We start from the raw sequence: 20,788 nt of genomic DNA, 5'->3' as shown, positions 1-20,788 counted from the left end.
AGAGGTGTCTACTACATAGAATAAAATCCCACCTGCTGTCTAAAGGACATAAGCCCAGTTGCCAGCATTCTGGAAGATCAGTTGGAAAGACGGGTTTGGGTGATTGTAATATAGTTCTCATTCGTTTGGACTTTCAGTTAATCCTTTCCATTTTGGTTTGGTGAATATCTCCCGTTCTCAGTTGTGTCAAGTGTTACCAAGGGCAGATCTTCTAGAATTCACCCCTACCCCCCATATTGATGCCTTCCTTAACCCCCTTGGGCCAAGATTCCCCACATGTGTCAGGTTACCCCTCCGAATGGATGTGTGCTTACAGGTCGGCAGCGCTGCACTGAGGTTTGTGTCCTGGGGGAGGTCGCAGACAGAGCTTCCAGTTCCAGTGTCCCACGTCCCCGTCCAAGTACCGTCCAAGTACCAAAGAGCATCGGGGGCGGAAGCTTAAACACCCTTGGGCGCTCCTCAGGCAGCCTTGGGTCCTGGTGGTTGACCCTGGGGGAGCTGGGAGGCTGGACCTTTCGCCCCCAGACTCCACCGCCAGGTATACTGGAGTGATACAAGCGGGCCCATCCCCGAGTCTTCTGGGAGGGAGTCCATCAGAGTCGTGGGGCAGAGCACATCCCCACCATTATTGGGGGAGGTGGGGACCCCCCGGGCGCCTGCAGGATGTCCCAGCAGGTCCAACGCCTTGTGGTTAATTCTGACCTGTCCAGAGTCTGATCTCTTACTGGAGGTCTAGAGACACTCTCCCACGATGTGCTGTGCCAGAGGGGCTCCCCCGCTGCCGGGACCCCGGGAATAAAACCGGGAAGACTCTTAACTGTGGGTGACTCTGCTGCTGAGCCCTTGAAGAATGTGGCTAGCTGCCAGAATTAACGTCTGTATGAGTTTGATTACTCATAAAAGCATATAACTCATATAAGTAGACTCATACAATATTTGTCCTTTTGTGTCTGGCTTGTTTCACTTAGCATAATGGCTTCAAGGTTCATCCATGTTGTAGCCTGTGTTAGAATTTCCTTTCTTTTAAAGGCTGAACAGTGGCTTAGTCACTAAGTCATGTCTGACTCTTTGCGACCCCATGGACTGTAGCCCACCAGTCTCCTCTGTCCATGAGATTTTCCAGGCAAGAATACTGGAGTGGGTTGCCATTTCCTTCTCCAGGGGATCTTCCCAACCCAGGGATTGAACCTGCATCTCCTGCATTACAGGCAGATTCTTTGCCAACTGAGCTACCAGAGAAGCCCAAATAATATTCCATTAAAGGCTGAATAATATTCTATTATATGGATATATCACATTTTCTTTAGGCATCTGTAGATGGATATTTGTATTCTGTACACGTTTTGGCTATTATGAATAATGCTGCTATGAACACAGACTGGTGTACACATATCTATTTGAATCTCTGCTTTCTTTTATATATATATGCAGAGGTGGAATTGCTGGATAACATGGTAATTCTATGTTTAATTTTGAGGAACTGCCAGGTGGTTGTCCACAGCAGCTGTACCATTTTATAAGAAATGCACAAGGGTTCCAATTTCTCCATATCCTTGCCAACACTAATTATTTTGTTTTTTTTTCCACAGTAGCCATCCTAATGGGTGTGACATACATTTATTTTTTAAGTATAATTTGATTTCACTATGGTAAACACATGAAATTAAAAGACATTAGATCCTTGGAAGGAAAGCTATGACAAATCTAGACAACATATTAAAAAGCAGAGACATCACTTTGTTGACAAAGGTCCGTATAGTCAAAGCTATTGTTTTTCCAGTAGTCATCTATGGATGTGAGAGTTGGACTGTAAAGAAGAATGAGCACTGAAGAATTGATGCCTTCGAATTGTGGTACTGGAGAAGACTCTTGAGAGTCCCTTGGACAACAAGGAGATCAAACCAGTCAATCCTAAAGGAAATCAACCCTGAATATTCATTGGAAGGACTGATGCTGAAGCTGAAGCTCCAATACTTTGGCCACCTGATGCAAAGAGCTGACTCATTGGAAAAGACCCTGATGCTGGGAAAGATTGAAGGCAAAAGGAGAAGGGGGCAGCAGAGGATGAGATGGTTAGATAGCATCACTGACTCAATGGACATGAGTTTGAGCAAACTCTGGGAGATAGTGAAGGACAGGGAAGCCTGGCGTGCTGCAGTCCATGGGGTCACAAAGAATCGGACATGACTTAGCGACTGAACAGCAACAACAATAGCAACATGGTAAACACAAAACCATTTCTGCTTGCCATAAAAAAAGAAGCTAAAAACAATCATAGTACTAAATTTAAAAAAATTCCTCTTTACTGTCTAACCATTCTGTCACCTACCCCTAGCTGTGCTCACAGGTTACTGAACCAGGAATGCAGCAGTGTGGGTTTCCCTCTTCCTCTCACCCCTGGGTCCTTCCCCATCCTCACATTTGGTCCTAGAGCTGAACAGTGCGCCAGACTTATGCTACCAGAATTGATAAATCAATATTGCCAAGCGGGAGTACCCTGCTTATGGGTTGCTAGAGAACAAACCACCCCAAAACTTAGTCTCTTAAGACAATGAAAATCATTGATTTTGCTCAGGAATCTGCAGTTTGGCAGAGATGACTTGTGATATCCAGGGACTTGGCTGGGGTGACCTAAACTGCTGGAACAATTAGGGGTAGCCTTGGCATCTCTTTCTCTCCTTATTGGAGTCTCGGGGCCTCTGCATGGCATCTCTTCACATGGTTTCTCCAGAGTAACCAGAGCATGCTCCTCAGAGCAACTGGACTCATACGTGGAAGCACAAGGCTCCAAGAGGCCCAGGTGGAAGCTGCAAGGCCACTTCTGCCACCCGGGGCAGCAAGGCACTGAGGGTAGCCCAGATTTGAGGGGAGAGGACATACACCTCACATCCCAGTGGGAGCCATGTGTCAAAGAATTAGTGGCCCTCTTTAATCCATCCAAGGGAGAAATGTTTGTCTCACAGCGCCTCTACACCAAAGCCAGTGAGTATGGCGCAGTGGCAAAATGATGCTGTAACCCTGGGGAGACAGAGGTAGAGAGGGAGATGGGAGGGTGACGGGGTGAGGCTGTTTTTTTCTTTTTTGGTTGCCCCTGGGAGGCAGATTCTCACAAGCTAAGAGCTGAAAAGAATCATCAAGCAGCAGTTTGCCCCATCTGCTGGATTTCTGGTGAGTTCATGTTTGCCTTTGAACTCTTTCTGCTTCTGGACTGAGTTCCAGTGCCTTTTCAGTCTTCGTGGGGTGTAACAGCACTATTTTATATACCCATGGCATGAAATAAATAAGGCAATACCAGGATGTTGTGACAGGCTGGACTGTGGCTTTAATGCTTCATGTGCTTGAGCAAGTGTGGGAACCAGATGCAGCCTAGCAGGCAAGTCTCTCTGGAGCTTTATAAGGAGCATGTTGAGTTCCAAGTAACCAGAGCACAGAATTGCAATATAAGGCTGCTTTGATTTTATAAGTATTTTGTCTTATATCAGGAGCCCTTTCAACTTGGCTGTGACAACAGCTCCTTTGGTGCCCTCCAGACAAGTAGGTAACAGTGTATTTTATAACAAGATACTTTTGAAAGTGGGACGATGCTGCTGATGATTATGGCAATAACATAGGCTGAAACCAGGGCTGTCCCAGGAAAAGGATTTCAGATCATTACCCCTCAGTCATCTCCACAATCAGTCTCATCAACTAACTGGGGTGGAGCACCCTCTCTGTGCCCTCTCAGGCACAGGGCTAGGCTCTGTGGAGGGAAGTAGCATAGGGGAGCCTGGCTCTGGTCTTCAGACAGCTTCCTACTGAATTGTAGGAGGATCACCTGAAAAAAAAAAAAGCCACCTCTGCTATGAGCAAGTGCACGGATACGAGAGTGGCAGGAGCCCAAAGGAGGTTCTACCTGGGTGGGGCAGTCAAAGGAGTCTTCTAGAGAATGAAGCACTTGGGATGGATCTTAGGTGGGTGGGTTGGGGCAGGGAGAGTTAGCCTAGATGGCAGCTCCTGTGGGCCTTCCCTTCAGCTACTACGTTCTGGTCAGTGGTATCTGCACTTCACGTGCAGACAGCTGTCATTGTACTGCACATGGGCAAAGGGCAGGAAAATGGAACAGACCAGGGAAGCCAGAGCCACACAACCAGAGGAAGTGGGGGTGGTGGGAGGGCCAGACGAACTGGGCCTGAAACACTTCCTGGATGCATTTTATTTTCCTTTGAAGTTGACTTTCATTGCAGGAACCATGACATTCTCTTCATGCAAGTGTCTCAAAAATGGAGCAAATTGGAGCCCCAGCCATTCCAGTCTTTTCATAGTCACTGCTTCCAACCAAACCCTGCAGTGAAAGATCACATGAGTCCCCTGCTCAAGAAATTTCAGCCTCCTTTGTTTATAGTATAGACTCTCTCTCTCTGGTCCTTATCCTTAGCATGTACATTCTTCCGCAATCTGTTGCAAGTGACAGAAGCACAGCTCAATCTAGAATGTAGATTCCATGAGAGCATTGTTTACTGCTCTATGTCCAGGCCCTAGGTTGGTGCCTGGCACCTAGAAGGTGCTCAGGAAGGATTTTCCTAACAAATCAAATGAAACCAGCTTAAACAAAAAAGGAACAGACCAAAAGTGCTCCCAACCTGGGCTCGGACTAAAGTTAGGTCACTTGCCTCCCTCCCCTACCCCACTGCTCCTCCCCTTTCTGCTGTGTCTCTAAGTGTTTCTAGGTGCATGCTGCTCATTCTGTCCTGCTGAAGATGGACTTCCTCCCAGTGATGGACATGGAAGAGCAAGGTGGGTGAGGGCATAGCCACATACAGCCCCAAGCTTAGAAACTGCAAGAAAGACTCCCCATTTCAGGATTAACCCACCCTTACCCCCACCAATCAGAGAAGTATTCTCATTGATGAGGCTGGGGTCACATGAGATTTTTAGAGTGTAATTGATGTTTATGTAAAGGGACATGGGGTACTATGGGACTGGCCTGACCTGGGTCCTGTGCCTGACATGGGGCTCTAGCAGTTTCCTAGGGTGAGCAGCAGTCACCTTAAAGGGCAGAGCAGGGCAGCTGTTAGCAGAAGTCAAGGATCCTGGAACTGGCAGGAAAAACAAGTAGAAAGCCAAATGTCTAGCGACAAATGCATAAATCCTCCCTCAGGATATGACTGGGATGGAAGATGTGGGGCAGCCCACGGGGGCCTGCGACAAACTTGAAATGATTTTGAGATCTCAGTTTTATCTTCCTGAATCTGTACTTAACAGAAAAACAGTGCTTTAAATGACCCACTTGAATCAAGTCTTTCTCTTGGAAGTGTGTCATCTGTATTCCTTGGCTTTTTGCACCCCTTGAGACAATGTCTTTATCCCCTCTAGGGTCTGCATAGCCCACGTTGAGAATCTGGACTTGACCTTAGTGATTTCCTCCAGACCTGCCTCCTGACTGCCCTAGTGCCGCAGCACGCCCACCCTGCCTGTGCCTGCGCCGGGTCATTGTCCCCACCTAGAGTGTCCTCACGTGCCTCTCTGCCTCTTCTGGCTCCATCTACCTTTGCAGATGTTCATCAAGCCCCACATCCTATCTAGCATCTTCCTGAGTCCCTCTCTGTCCTTTAGACGCAATAAATTACAGTGGAAAGAGCCTGGAAGATCAAGGTTCAAGTTCTAACGTCACTACCAATTCTTTGCAAGTTGCGACCTCTCTGCAAGTTATTTCCTCTCTCTCAGCAACTAGGTTTCCTCTTCTGTAAAATGAGGGATTGCACTGACCCTGCTAGCAAAGGGCAGCTCCCAGCTCCTGTGCCGGCCCCCTGCCCCCCACCGCCCTGCCCCTCTTGGCACATTCCCAACTAGGAGTACTCTCTTTAGTGGCCAAATTCTAGGACACTTCATTGGTTCAGAAAATCAGGAGTTGGGGTTTTTTTCTCTGGTAATGAAGAGTTTATGGTCAGTGCTTATGCTAAGAGTTTTCTCTCTCCTTCCCCCACTCCCCACCTCTCTCTCTCTCTCTCTCAGCTGTAAAGGAAAGCTTCCACTGAGGAAGGGGGCCCTCCCACACCCTTCTCCCATTCCATGCTCTGGATCTAGGCGAAAAGGAAGATGCTGGATAATTCAGCTGAGCAAAGCAGATTCTCCATATGGTCTGCCCTGTCTCAGAAGGTCAGAGCCACAGCTCTGTACCCAGTGGCAGACAGAGGACAGGATTGGTGTGTTCAAGGGCACTCTGGCTTAGTATCACATTCACCCGCTTCTCTCCTGTCCTCTCCTCCCCGCAAAAGTAAGTAGCACAGGGCTAGGTATCCTGAAAATGTGCTCAGATTGCTAAAACGCGGCAGAGAAAAGTGCGTATGAAAGATTAAAGAGGAGCACAACCATTTACGCAAAAGGACATGTTTGGTTATATGACAATTGTCCTTAAGCAGAAAAAGGGCATGGCACCAGGAAATTGGAAGGCTGTCCTCAAAGTCTTATTTTGAAAGTAATGTCTAATAATATGGACTTGCTACAGGGTGTGAATGATTCTTTGAGGGGAAACAATTTCCCCAGAGTGCTTCTTAAAGGATGGGGGTGGAGCCTAGTCCTCTTCTGATAAAGTGTCTCTGTTCAAATCAGTGCAACTGAGGAGTGTTCGACTCTGGGTGGCTGTCTTGTCAGGCTGTGAGCCTGATGTATCTCCAAATGCCTCTGTCTGTCTGTCTCTCTTTTTTAAATTCTAGCTGCAGTCCTCATGCTTGACCTTGGGTAGGTTATTTTGATTCCTATTTTTTTAATTATTTATTTTTTACAATGTTATTAGTTTCTACTGTACAACAATGTGAATCAGCTATAAGTATATATATCTCCCTCCCTCTAGAGCCTCACTCTCACCACCCCCCATCCTACCCCTCTAGGTCTCTGTCTCTCCTAAAAGGACAGGGAAAGCTTAAATTTCGGGTGGCACATGTGTTTTTCACCACCAGGGTCGCTATGAAGTGCAGCAGAATTATGGGGGGATGCAGGGGGTTTATCTGCATCTGCAAAAAGTTAGCTAAGTGGAATTAGACTTTCTGTAAGGTGTTTTCCTGACTCAGGCCTGTCCCAAGCTGGCCAATGTGTCTTGAGGCCCTGGGCAACAATCCAAGTCCCGCCAGCCTCAATTGCTCATGGGGAACAGCAGTCTGTTTCAACTTTCTATGCTTCTTAAAGTGTTACTCTGATTAGACAGGAAGATAGCAGTCTGGTTAGCCCTATTACTATTATTACTCTGTCATGGTTATATTTTAAAATTATACTTTCTCTTTCCTTTGCCAAGAGTAAATGATAACATACATTTGCAACACATAGCCAACCAAAGCTGTGTAGGTTTTGCTCAGACAGGTTTGAAAATGTATTCTAGGCCCATTGCTGCCCAAATAGGAAGTCTTCCCCCATCCCCGGGTCAAAGGACCATGGTTTTTTTTTTTTAAATAAGTACAAACTCTTTAAAAACATAAAATAAGTTTTATTATCGCTATAAAAGTAATGAATCTTGTTGTTTATACAAGTATTACTTGGAAAATACATAAAACTATAAAGAGAAAGACAGATATCATCTATAATACTAAAACCAAGAAATAACTACTATTAAATTTGGGTATATTTCTTTCTAGCCTTTTTTCTAAATACTGATACAAAACTATGGATGCAAAATGTTCCCAATATACTTATATTAAATATTCAGGAACATATTGCAAAAATAATTTTGCATCTTACTTTTATCACTTTATGATATCATAACCCACAGATAACCATGATATAATTTTTGGTTTCTTCCTGCCAGTCTTTTATCTGTATATTGATACAAAACCATGCATGCAAAATGCTCCCAATATATTTATACTGCATATTAGGAACACATCGCAAAAATAGTTTAGCATCTTTCTTTGATGGACTTTTGGTATCCGTCCTCCTAGCCTTCTTTCCATATAATAATATGACTATTGATACAAAACTATGAATGCAAAATGTTCCCAATACATTTAGATTACATATTAGGAACACATCGCAAAAATAGTTTAGCATCTTTCTTTGAACACTTTTTATACCACAGTTCATAGATAACCACTTTTAAAGTTTTGATACATTTCCTCCCAGCCTTTAATCTGTATATTGAAACAAAACTACATACAGAATGCCCCCTGTATGCTCAGATTGCATAGATGGGAAAGGTGCGAAAATTTGCTCATTTCTTTTATTGCTAAATACTTCAGCAGGAGCATATTCTCTTGCCACATATTAGAGGCACCATCTTTTATTTACCCAATTCTTTTTCATTGGTCATCAAGATGTTTCTAATTTCTATTCTTAAAAATACTGAAATGAGGGACTTCCCTGGCAGTCCAGTGGTTAAGACTCCACGCTTCCAATGCAGGGGGTGCAGGTTCCATCCCTGGTCAGGGAACTAAGATCCCACATGCAGCATGGCGTGGACAAAAAAAAAAAAAAGTACTGAAATAAGCATCTTTTATGTATTCTTCTTCTGTGAGTTTTTGTTCATGGAGTTTTTATGCCTTTTCTTGACAACGTATATCAACAACATACTAAGGATGACCCTGTGTCTGTAGCGCTTATGGTTCGTGTTTTTTCAGTTGTTCGCTTGAGCATAAATTCTTTAACATTCTAGCATGAATATAAAATCTTATGCCTTAAATGAATGGCAATTCATTACAAGGAACTTAAAACAACAACTAAAGACACAAAGGCTGACTCCCCCCACCTCCCATTAAACTGTAAAGTACAGCTTGTCCCATTCCTTCCACCTCAGCAACCTCTTTCTTCCTCGCTCAAAACCCACTTTTTGATCTTTTCATCAACGGGTCTTGTAATACTTACCAGTTGTATTGCTGTGAAGATGAGCGGCTCCCAGACCTTTCAGTTATCAATCTGTCACAAGTGCACAGTGGTATCTCGTGACATGATGATCCCCGAGATGTCTGAGGTCTGTGCATCCTTGACTCAAAACTGCTGTATCGTCTGTGACCCCTAAAGACTTTTTAGAGAATTATGTTTGACAATGTAACAAAAAACACAGTATAACAAAAAACACATGGAAAAGCAGAGAAAGAACTTCGGCTGGAATCCCACCATCTTAAGCAACAAGTATGTTTGTTTTGATGTTCTTTCCAGTTTCTGCTCCTACATAGACCCCCCCTTGTCAATTGTGGTGTCCACATGATTCTATGTCTGTGATTTCTAAAACTTGATATCATAAGTGTTTTCCAGGTTTCAACACAGTCTTTAAAATTATTATTTGAAATGGCTCAAAGAGGTTCCACTGAGCGAGTGACTACATTAAGTTAACTCTTATGGTTGGACATTCCATCTCTTTAAGATTAATTTGGTTGAATCTTTAGAAAGTATCCAATAAAGGTCAGAGACTTTAAATGATTTTCAATCACACTTTTTTTTGGCTTGTGCGTACTTATGTGTATACACCCAGGTTATTTATTGTCACTATTTAGCCATCCAGGGGCCAATCTTGGGCCTCAAGCAGGAATTGTCCAGGGCAGAGGGAAAAGCTCATCAGACAACTAATCAGTTTCACCTCTAATTTTTCTAAACAAGCAAATTCAACTCCATTTCCTGCTCTAGTCACTACTGTGTAGTTGGTTCTGATTAACAGGTAATGAAACAAGACGGACAACATGAGCTCATGAGGAAGAGGCCCCAGACTAGCCTCAGACCCCCATAAAAGCCTCAATCTCCATAAGCCCCAGGCTTCTTGGCAGCAATTGCTTTTCTTGATGTTTTATCCTATCTATTTCTTGGGGTTGTTGCAAGTAGAAAATATGAAAACTTTTGAAAAAGCATGTAAAAGCACAATTTTTTTTTAAAAAACAGGAAAAATGTTAGGATTATTGTGTTTCTGATTATTGCAGTTTTTGTGGCCAGGACTTTAAAATGTCTGGCCTTGGGACAACAGTCTGGTTTGGAGGGCAGGTCAGGATGGGTTAGGGGACAGGTGAGGGAGCTGCTTTGAGAGAGGCATGCTTCAAAGACTTCGGACCTCATGGACACTGCTCTGTTCTCAGCTCCTTGACTAACAGCAGCGGCCAAGCCAGGGCCGCTGACCCCCACTGGCTGCTCAGACTCTAGAGCTCACTGGCCTAAGTGCAGCACTCCAAGGCTGAGCAGCTGCCTGGAAATGGAGGTCTTGTCAGGGCTCCTCCCCAATGGTTTAATTTACTATCCCTACAGGGGTCTATGTCTTTTTAAACTTGCCAAAGAGATCACTTTTGGAGCAGGGGAGGGAGGTAAGGCTGTAGGTAGGTGAGATATTATGAAAGAGCTAGCAGATTTTTGTTCATTTACTGAGCAGTAACTAATGGGAAGGATGACTGGGGTGTAGAATAGCAGGGAGATACACATTTGCTATAATTGGTGCATAGATCGATTTTCTTTTAGGAGTAATGTAATCATTCTAAACACAAATGCATATCAAGTTTTAGGGTTATGAGGATAAGTTACACTGTAGGCCAATGGGAAAACAGGTCTCTAAAAATTTACTCCAACTTGGATATAGCCCCCAACTCTAGTCTTTAATTCCTATTTATAAACTTTCATTGATTTTCAAAAAAATGCTTTTTGGACCTATTTTTATTTCCATCTTGTGCAGTTTCTCAGGAAAGTTGCCTAGAAGTTAGCTCACACCTGTGTAGGATGACTTTTTCTCCAAGTGTTGCCCTGAGCCTGTTCCAGGATTGGGTGAACAAACCCAGTCCCTTGCTGCCCCATCTGCCTTGATGATTTGATTGGTATCGTGTTTTTAAAACAATCAGCAAAATCATTTGCACTGCAGAGTCCTTAGTAGGTCTTTTTAATTGGACAGTTATTCATATTAATAAAAATCAAAAGCAGCATACAATCATTTAATGTCCCAGCACTGGAGTATATCCAACTGTTTTCCTCTTTGGGGTTCCACTTTAGTCACTGTCTGTATGCATGCATAAATTTTTACATAGTTGCAACCACTGCTTTTTTTTTTGTAGCTGTGGTTATTGGCATCTAGTTTTCCAAGTAACATTGACACACATCTGTTCAAATCAATTGACGTTCCCATCATGACTGACTCATTTGGCGGGGAAAACAAGTTTACATGCCAATTGGAACAAAGAAGCATGGGTATCAGGGAGCAGCAGGGAGAAAGAAATGGTGGGAGAGGGTTATTTTGACTTACAGATCATAAAACATTTTCCAATAACATTTTTAAAGGATGTATAATATTACACTGAGTGATTGATTATATTTTATCCCATGTTGTGGGACATTTGGGTGGTTTTCAATACCTAGTGAGTTTAGAATGCATATAAATTACAGGATTTGAGAGATGACTGTATTTTCTTGAAACAGAAGTCTTCTGTGTCCAGATCCGGGCCAAGAGTGTTGATGCAGTGTTCCTTTGTTGGAAAAAAAGTCATTACTGCTAACTGGAAATGCTGGATGCCTTCAAAAAATATCCTTGTGATTAAAATAGTTTAAGTTATGTTCAGTTCTAGCTTATAAATGTAACCTATATATCTTGTCCCACAACTTACAGAAATGTGGAATTTTAAATTTAGAGCCTGACTAAACTTTTCCTAGTTTATGGGCCACATCTGTCTAATAAACTTAATACAAGGCTGTGTGCACGCAGCTTCCTAACAAATAACATGTGCTGGGAAAAGATGAGAAAACAATGGAAAGGTGCCTCCTTGAAGGTGGTAACATTGAATCAATTGATCTGCTGACTATAAGTGGATTCCTTTCACACTCCCACACATTATGATGCATATTTAGCAACGTTGAAAAACAATTTGAATGAATACCTTAGAGAGTTAAAGAGAATTTATAGTCTGGAACGAATTGCCATCTTCTTAATTGACACGGAAATGTTTGGCTAAAATATTGCTTTATTCACATTTTTGTCCTTGGAGGAAAATCTAGGCACACTGCAACTTCGACTGTGTGAATAATGGTGTAAGATGACTGCTTTAAGTCAGAAAAAGGGCACTACGCAGTCCGAAGGCTGTGTGGACGCCCTCAAGCTCGATGCCTCTTGGGGGCCTGGGGCCAAGGGCCACAGCGCATCTGGAAGGCAATGCCCCCAATCCGGATCGTGGCTCCCACCCTCCGCCACTTGCAGTCCCCAACCGGCCGGGTCTCTCACCTGGGTCTCGCTGGAGGGAGCCGGAGGGCGCGGGCACGGTCCTCCCGTGGGATGGGCGCTGGCTGCTGCCAGGCCTCCTTCTGGCTCGAGGGGACCCGTCCTGCGCAGGGAGAGAGGGAGAAGATGAGAGGCGCGGGGGCAGTCTCGAGGTGCCTTTCCCACCCTAAGCGCAAAGCCAGGCGGGAGCGGGAACCTGTTCGCCGTTCAGGCCTCGGGATTGCGGGCCTGCGGGGCCCTGGGCCGGCCGCGAGCCAACTCTCAGGGTTCGTGGTCCGGGATCGAGGCCGGGGCGGGACAGCGGCGGCCGTGGGGAGCCGGGTTGGCCCCAAGCAGCCGGCTGGCGGCGCCCCCGGAGCCCGAGGGTCCTCGGCGGCCGGAAGGGCCCCGACCCGCCCGCGCCGGCCTCAGCGCAAGGGAGTCTGGGAGAGCGCGCGTGGGGGCGGCGGGAGCCTGAGCCCCGGCTGGGGCTGCCTGGAACCCCGGGCTCCCCAAACCCGACCTCCTCCTGCTCCTCCTCCAGGGGTCCCACTCCCGGCCCCCAGGAAGACAGTTCCAGGCAGCCCGTACAGACCAGAGGGGTTTTCACGTCTTTGGTTTCTTTTAGGATGACAGAAAGCGTGGCAAAGATTCCACACCTCTCTCTGTCTTTGCCAAGAGTCCTTGACCTGCCCATGCGCTGGATCAAACCAAAAACCTAAAGTGATTTTCACAGGCAAAGTGTGACCTCAGCCAGAGAATGAGTCTTCTCTTTTCTAGGCCGGCTCTCAAGCTCCTAGCCTAGACTGGGGGGGGGGGGGGGGGGGGGGGCCCGCAGAGTTCGGGGTGGAGAAGGCTTTCGAGGCCCACTGGCAACAGTGCCCAGAGTTCGGCAGGCACAGAGGGCCCCAGAGTCGACAGCTCAGGGGCTGCCATTTTCTCAGGAGCTGTCCAGCCAGTGCCCTGCCGGCGGGCCAATCCCTTGTGGGCGACCGCGGTGGCCTTGGGGCAGCGCCTCCAGAGTGGAATTCTGGTACCCGATTTTGGGAGATAGGGCAAGAAGCAGCTTGAAACGCTGAGCCTCATTCCATAGCCACCCCCTCGGGTAACCTCGCTCCCTGCAGGCCTCAGAACACTCAGGTCAGCGCCTGTCCACGAGGCAGCCTGGGATTCACCGGCGGGCCAGGCCCTGCGCCTCGCCAGATCTCGACAGAAGCTCCCCTCAACAGAGACAGGGAGAAGAGTGGGGAAGGTGTCGAGAAGGGGCCAGAAACACTCTCTTTCCTGGACTTCAGTGTCCCTTCCACATGCAGGACGTGAGTCATTTACCAGGAGCTGCACTGCGGCCTGGCGACTGCTTGCAATGGGTCACCTTAAGGCTTCCCCTTATTTCTTTTCCAACTACTCCCCTCCTCGCTGCCCCACATCATTTAGTTGCTGAGACTTGAAGGTAGTCTTTCTTCGTTTTTTGTCCCGTGAGTGGTAGCCTAGGTGATCAGGAGGGTTCTCCGCCCCCCCCCCCCCCCCCATCCTCGTTTAAATTTTACCCGGACAGGGAAAGGAGTGCTAAAATGCAGTTTCTTTCACATCGATTCAAAGGCGGGCAAAGGTTGGAGCGAGGACAAACGCGCCTCACCCGGGTCTCGCTGCCGGAGCAGACAAGGCGGGCACCGGACTAGGACTTACCTGGTGGGTGCGCTCGTGCAGGAGTCCCAGCCTTGCCCGGGCAGCAGAAACAATACTCCAGATCACCGATCGCCCACTGCAGTACTGTTCCCGCTGCTAGGGCACGGCTGAGTGTTTGCACAGCAACCCCTTTCTCGGTGCTCGCGTGGCCCCGACCATCCCCAGCCCCCAGCCCCCCGGGCGAGCAGTAGCGCTCTCCTTGGATTCTGTCGGAGCCTCGTGGGAGATGAAAGGGCCGAGAGAAGAGGAAGAGGGATGCAAGCCTCCGCTCACCTACCTGTTCCAGAGCTGGCCTGAGGAGCCGGTGCTCCGCGGGAACGCATGCACGTCTAGCAAAACCCCACCTTCCTACTTCCTCGCAAGGGGGTATAGCAGCGCCTCACGTTTTGAACCATTTAAAGCACTTCAAAACATGAATTGCTGCTGCATCCCCTCGGAGTCAACGAAGGAGGATCGCTCTGGGGTACCTGCAGGTGGAGAAAGACAAGGTGACTGGAAGGAAGACCCCCCGCCCGCCCGACGGCGAGGAATAAAGCAAAACGTCAGTCCAAATCGACATACTTTTTAGAAATTTGATTTCCAGGATCAGCAGGTGGAGTGAAGAATGTTACTCGATTTCTTCTTTTTTTCCCTCAGAGGATGAATCTTGGAAAAGTGTAGTGGTGAAAGGCAGAGGGCTGAGGGAGAGAGGAATTAGGGTGGGAAAGAATCTTACTTCTGAAGGAAAGAATAGTAAGAAAAGAAATTGAGGCAGTTTGGCAACATCTGGATCACTCTTGCCTGCTTCAAAGTCTTCCTGAAACTTCTTCCTGGTGTATGTTATAAATAAGCCTCACTCAGTGTCCCCACTAAAAAAACAATAATTTTTCGTTTATTGACTTAAAAAAGATCACCAAAATGTCTCGTGGCTTCAGCTGATTTTAACATATATGATGGTTGGGAAATACAGATCCATCCCTAGAAGCATGAGATGTCCTCTTGAACTCACCAGTGCTTCCTTATTACAACAAACACCCTGCCTTGACTTCTCTTTAAAGGTATTAAAGAATGAGCGATAACTGTTCTGAGATGAAATATCTGGATGTTTACATATGAAACTAACTCAAACTTATTCATAAATAATTTGTCCCTTTTAATATCAGCTATCAAAACACAAGTCAAAAAGTTTAAATACTTGATGTCAGATCAGTCCTTCTTGTCTCAAGCAGTTCCCCAGAAATGCTTTCCCGTTCTGAAATGGCCGGCACTGTGCATACTCCCTAATGATTAACTCATTACATACCGCTTTTTCCTTTTTAAAACGGACACACATTAGCAATAAGTTACACGCATCCTTTCCCACAGTGTTTAAACGGAATAGTCAAGTAGAAGGAAATAAATCTGTAACTCTCAATCACAAACCTGTAAGTTAAAACAACACAACTAGTACAAAATGCTAATGGTTTTGAAAGTTAAAATACGTTTTGATACAAGTAATAGACACGACAAGTATTCACGTCTGTTGAGTGTTTTGGTTCATTTAAAATTTACATCGGTTTTTTAAAACAAGTATAATGGATGCTGTGTCCTGTTTATTAGATGATAAAACGTTCAGAGTATTCAGTGAGACTAATTACAAAATTCATAACACCAGACTGAGAACCAGTGTTACCAAACGCACTACTTATGGTAAACTAATTTATTAATAACTCGTTCCCTAAATTGGGACATACATTTAAGTGTCTGTAAATTCCATCTTGTTTTGGCTATGCTATTTACAAACAACTCTCACTTTTGGGATTAATGGAGATAAACGTCCTTGGATGGCCTTAAAAAGAAAGAAAAAAAAAAACATGTTTAGCAAATGTACAGTTTTACTTTAAAACTCCACAACCTTCTCCCAATGAAATATTTATGCCCCACACAAATATGAGAACCCTCACATCAGATATTAAAGTCATCCCTCATTTAACATTTCCTTAGTTGACTACTTAGAAAAACAAAAGTTCATTCGAAATAGCAATGGTGTCAAAGGCGAAGGTCCCTTCCAGATTGCTCTGCCAGCTCACTGGAATCGAATTCATTTGTACCTGTCATTTAACCCATTTTTTCTCTCCCAGTGACAGTACAACGACTTACATTCCTAAAAAGCCACTTCACTCCCCTAGTTTATGGATTTCCCCTTAGATTAAAGTTTACTTACGAAAAGAGATTACAAAGAGGCGTCTTGTCACTTCAGAAGAGAGTCAGTCGCTGATACAATAGACAAAGAATCGATACTTTCGAGTTGCCCATGGCCCCACCCACCCCTTCTGAACTGAACTGTGTTGGGCCAAATCATTTAAGAGCCAAAGAACGCGCCTCTTCCACTGTTCATATTTTACAACGTTTTGTCTTAACTTTGCAGATGCCTTCTTCCCCCCCCCCCCCCCACCACAAACACCATGTACCTTCCCTTGGCTCATTCATGCCGACTTTCCCAACGTCCTGTTTCCTACAGGGAAAACTAAACAACCTTGAAAGTTTTAGTTGGGAAAAGACAGTGCAAAACTAATCACCCATTTATTTCCAAGACATATTTTACGGCTTACAAATAATAGCCACGAAAAATTCATGTACAGTCCGTCAAACCCAGTGGATCCCGACTCTAGCGAGGCTGACAAGTGGTCACAGCCCCTTACTCGATTTTCTCCCCCCACCCCTCCATCTTAGCTTTTTCCAGCCCGTTTCCTAAGAATTCTCCCAGCCCACTCATGTGTCTGTTTCGTCCGCACCCCGGCCCCCCAACATGCTTTACAATCCCAAAGCAGAACATAACTTTTTCAGCGTGGTAACTCGCTTTTTTTTTCAGTCTGGCGTAACCAACGTGATTAAAGGGAGAAATACCAGCCAACAAGTCCCTTTTAAAAAAATCGCATGTCACCTCTCGATCCACTCGAAAATGGCGCCGAAATCGAAGAATTTCTTAAATTTCATTGTCAGCTTTTTGCAAAGGTTTCTGGGATTTTCCTGCGAAGCTGCTTCGCCGCGTCTGAGAGCTAGCGAACGAGCAAGCAAGCAAAAGAGAGAGGAATGGAGGGGGTGCGGAGGGGTGAGACAGACAGCGAGAGAGCGGGGCCCGGGAGGGGAGCGGGGTCGGGGCTTGAGGTGGGCGAGGGCGCGGGGAGCGAGGGACCGGGTCCCGAGCCATAGGGACCGGAGCCGGGCGCGGAGAGGCGGGAGCCCGGGGCCGGGGTTCAGGGTGGCGGCGCGGGAGGGCGCGCTCCTGCGTTGGCTGCAGCCGAAGCTCGGAGAGCGGCGTGGCGGAGGCGGAGCGGAGCGGAGCGCGGGACCGGAGCCGCGCGCACCCTGGGAGGCAAGCTGGGCGGCCGGCGGAGAGCCTCCAGCAGCGGCTCTAGAAAAAGCCGGCTCCGGGGGCGTGGCCACGCGGCGCCCACGCCCCCCCCTTCGGCGCGCAGCTCCCGGCCCGGGGGCGGAAAGGGGGAGGGGAGGTGGGGAGGGCTGGGGGGGGGCGGTGTGTGTGTGTGTGTGTGTGTGTGTGTGTGTGTGTGTGTGTCGGCTCTCCACGCCTCAACCTTGGCCCGCAGCCGGGATGGGGCCGAGAAGGGCACGGGGCATCCAGTAGAGCCGCTACAGAGTCGAAGAGCCGGGGTTCAGGGAGAAAAAAGAATGGGACACGGCAAAGCCACGGGCACAGGGTCGCGCGGCGCGCACCCAGATGTGCAGGACGGACGCCACCCCGCGCCCACTGGTCCCCTCGCGGTACCCCCTGAGCTGCCCGTAGGGAGCGAGGTGACTGAGCAACGCCCCTGGCGCTGTGCCGGCTGGGGGTGCCTGACTTGTTGGGAGAGGAAACGGGGGGGGGGGGGGTGCTTCGGGCCGCGTGAGCGTAGCGCTTTACCCAAGAGTTTGAGGCCAGCCCAGTGGGGACTCCCCTGCCCACGCCACCCCTCCAAGCCCTCGGGGAGAGCGGCCCCGGGGCGGGCCCCGTACTTGCAGGCCGTCCGCTGGGGGCACGGAGCCCGGAGGATGGAACAACTGTCTGCACACGTCCCGGTCCAAGAAGGGGAAACAGTTTTAGGACTGACCCGGGGCAACAGGAGGGAAATGAGCCCTTATTGTAAATGCTAACGGCTGTTAGGGACGGAGAGTTGATTTTCTTCGGTGAGAATAGTGAGAATAGTATTGAAGGTAAGTAGGAGGATGCACTTAGAAGATGAAGGCTGGAGTGGAGAGGTGAAATGTCACCGTGTCTGCAGTTTTCAGATGATACAGCCTACACACGCACACATTGTGCCAGACAGAGGAAGCGAGTGTTATAGTGTGTTAAGTTGTTACATCCAGGTGGGGGATAAGTGGACGTTTGTTGTACTGTTCTTTCAACTTTCCTGTCTACTTGCAAAATGTCATAATAAAAAATTTGCGAGAACTCGCTCTCCTCGTTAAAAAAAAAACAAAACAAAACAGCGCCTGAATGCTGTCTAGGAAAAGGAGCGCGACTCCTTTCTCCCTCCCTGTCCCGGGTGGGACAAATCTGTCAGCACACAGGGCTCAGACCAGCGAGTTCTGGACGGGAAGGGCAATGGGTAGCGCTGGCCGGCAGCGGCCACCGCCCGGGACACGGGACGCAGGCCCGGAGGCACCTGGGGGCCTCGGGGCAGGTGGGCGGCCGGGGGCACAGCGGAGGAGCTGCCGAGCGCGCCGGTCTGGGCAGGGGGCTCCGCGGGCGACTCAGCCAGGCCGGGTGCGACTCCGACTCGCTGGGCTCAGCTCTGCCCAGCCGCCCGCGCGGCGGACGGACTAGAAAACGGATGCCGCGGAGAGCTGGAGCCGCGCGCCTGACGCCGCTGCCGCGGCCCGGGTCCCCCACGTTCACCGAGGGTGGCCAGGGCTGTAGCGGCCTGCGCCCTGCGCTCGGGGTGGTGGGGAATCGCGCGCTGCACTGGAAAAAAAATCAGGTGCTGAAAAAAAAAGAGCAACACATACACCACACACACACACACACACACACACACACACACACACGAAATCAGTATACAAAAATAAAACCAAGGATTCTGCCTTACTCGGCGCTCAAGTTTCTTGAGCTACTTAACTCTCGCATGCATTTTCCTGAGGTTTCTGGAGCGCCGATGTCAACTCTTTAATTTCTTTGCAAGGGCGATCTCGCAGACCCGAGGCGCTGCAAGTGCTGCGCGGCCTGTCCCTTGCCTCTGCGGCTGTTTTCTTTATTTTTTTAGAGGTGGGGGGCGGGAGGGAGAGTAGACTCTTCCAGGGTTTGCAAAACTATTTTCAAAAATTAACCAAAAAGATTTTACAGGCCGAGGTTTGATTTTCAGGAAAGGTTTTAAGACTGCAGTGACGTGTAAGGGTTTGGTGGGTGCTAAGAAGTTATTTCTAAACGATAATTTCCCTCTGAAAGTTTTCAGAATGCTTCGTGGACAGGGCTGAAAGTTTGTCGGGCTGTCAGACGTGACTGAACAAGCTTCTAAATCCTCAGATAGATCATTTAAAAAGCTCCAGTGTCCTTGGGGTGAAGACTTTTTCTGGGCTTTTAAGGCTCGGCTTCGTGGGTAATTTGCTTGGGTTGATCTAACTGCGCGCAAGCGTGTATTCCCCTCCTTGGATTAGCAGAAGGGCAGACGATTCCAGCACTATAAGATAAAAGTGGAGTTTGTGGCACGTCCTCCAAAGGGGGGAAAAAAAGCAAGTTTCCTTTATTAAGCTCTTCTTGCTACATCAGCAAATTAGAGAGCCAGTTGAATATTGATGAATGCTTTGAGGGTGAGTAATATGGCTACAGGCCGCAGAAAGTGAGGGCGGGCAAGCTAAGTATTTACTCAAGTGAACAATCTTCGAGTATTTTTCAAATATGATGTCTTAAGGATTTCCTTAGGTTTTCTTAGGACCTCTGAAACAAACCCTGATTCTGCAAATGGCTTCTTATTTTAGTAGGCCCTTCCCAACCTCACAAAACAGAAGTTGCTCTAAGAGTCGCTTAGAAACTCAGCCTGGCATTAAAACCCAGCCGCAGCCCACCAACCCCCCGATGTCAAGGAGGGAACTTCTCGCTGGGCAACCTGGGACCCCCAAATGAAGTGGACACCATTCTTTTTTTTTTTTTTTTTTTTGGTCGTTTCTGAAATTCAGCTTCAAAGCAGGTATTTTCAGGAAAATAGCACATATTTTTTTTCCTCTCTGAAACGTTCAGAAATTACCTTGATAAGAAATAATTCTAGTCAGCCGTGGGAGGAGAGTTTTAAAAAAGCTTTGAAGGTTCTGAAGGTGCAGCTGAGGAAAATAAATTAGCCCTAGACTGGAGAAATTCAGCAAGGAAGTAACCCATAACAAGGTATTTAGAAGAATTTTTGGAAAGTGTTTTCTGAAAAGCAATTGCAAATAAATCTTTGGAATTAGATACTAGGAAAAGGAGTTGAATTGAAAATCTTTTTTACACTGTAAACAAAATGTCTAGAAGTTAGCATTTTCATTTTAACTAGAAGTGTCTTTTATGATTATGTTTTTCACGAAGGCCTTGAGTTAGGGGAACAATATTTTCCTTATGTTGTAAATATCCAGAAGTCTTCAGAGAGATAAAATCAGGATAGAGTTACAGATTTAACAGAAAGAAAACAACTGGAATTGTGTTATGAAGCTTCTACTGTGTTATTTGTAAAAGCTTTTTTTTTTCAGGGTTCAAGAAAAGGCTAGTAGTGAGCAGAAATTATAGACTCATGCCTGCCCTACTGTCAGATTTAACAAAAAAGATAGTGCACCTTAGTTATTTTTATTTTATTTTGAGAAATTGGTTGTGATAAAAAATAGCTCTTTGCAAAACTTAGAACTTTGGGGGGGGGGGGGTGGGTGGGAAATGTCAAATCTTAACTTCTCCCAACCCCATGATCTCACCAGGAAAAAGTAGAATAAATTAGTAAATTTTTCCTTTCTGCCAAGGAGGAGCTTAGTAAGTCCTTGATGGCTGTTGCTTTTGATTTCGAAGTCTCTTTT

The 20,788-nt window shown here is 46.9% G+C and overlaps 1 protein-coding gene across 2 annotated transcripts; it reads right to left on the bottom strand.

The window, feature by feature from the left end:
* Positions 1-10,780: 10,780 nt before the first annotated feature.
* Positions 10,781-14,153, bottom strand: LOC110125170 (uncharacterized). Of its 2 annotated transcripts, XM_070464225.1 has the most exons (3): positions 14,079-14,153; positions 12,140-12,239; positions 10,781-11,390 (listed from the first exon to the last, which is right to left on the bottom strand). In XM_070464225.1, the coding sequence occupies exons 1-3, from the start codon at positions 14,122-14,124 to the stop codon at positions 11,273-11,275; spliced, it is 264 nt and encodes an 87-aa protein (XP_070320326.1). In that variant the 5' UTR covers positions 14,125-14,153; the 3' UTR covers positions 10,781-11,272. The 2 variants fall into 2 exon arrangements, 1 of the variants encoding a protein (XP_070320326.1); XR_011486517.1 differs by lacking the exon at positions 14,079-14,153 and having other exon boundaries at positions 12,140-12,932.
* Between the last annotated feature and the right edge of the window lie 6,635 nt (positions 14,154-20,788).

Source organism: Odocoileus virginianus, unplaced genomic scaffold, assembly GCF_023699985.2.
Source record: "Odocoileus virginianus isolate 20LAN1187 ecotype Illinois unplaced genomic scaffold, Ovbor_1.2 Unplaced_Contig_21, whole genome shotgun sequence".
Lineage (NCBI taxonomy): Eukaryota > Metazoa > Chordata > Mammalia > Artiodactyla > Cervidae > Odocoileus > Odocoileus virginianus.
Note: the sequence above shows the minus strand (reverse complement) of the source record. Positions and strands in the feature narration are given on the sequence as shown.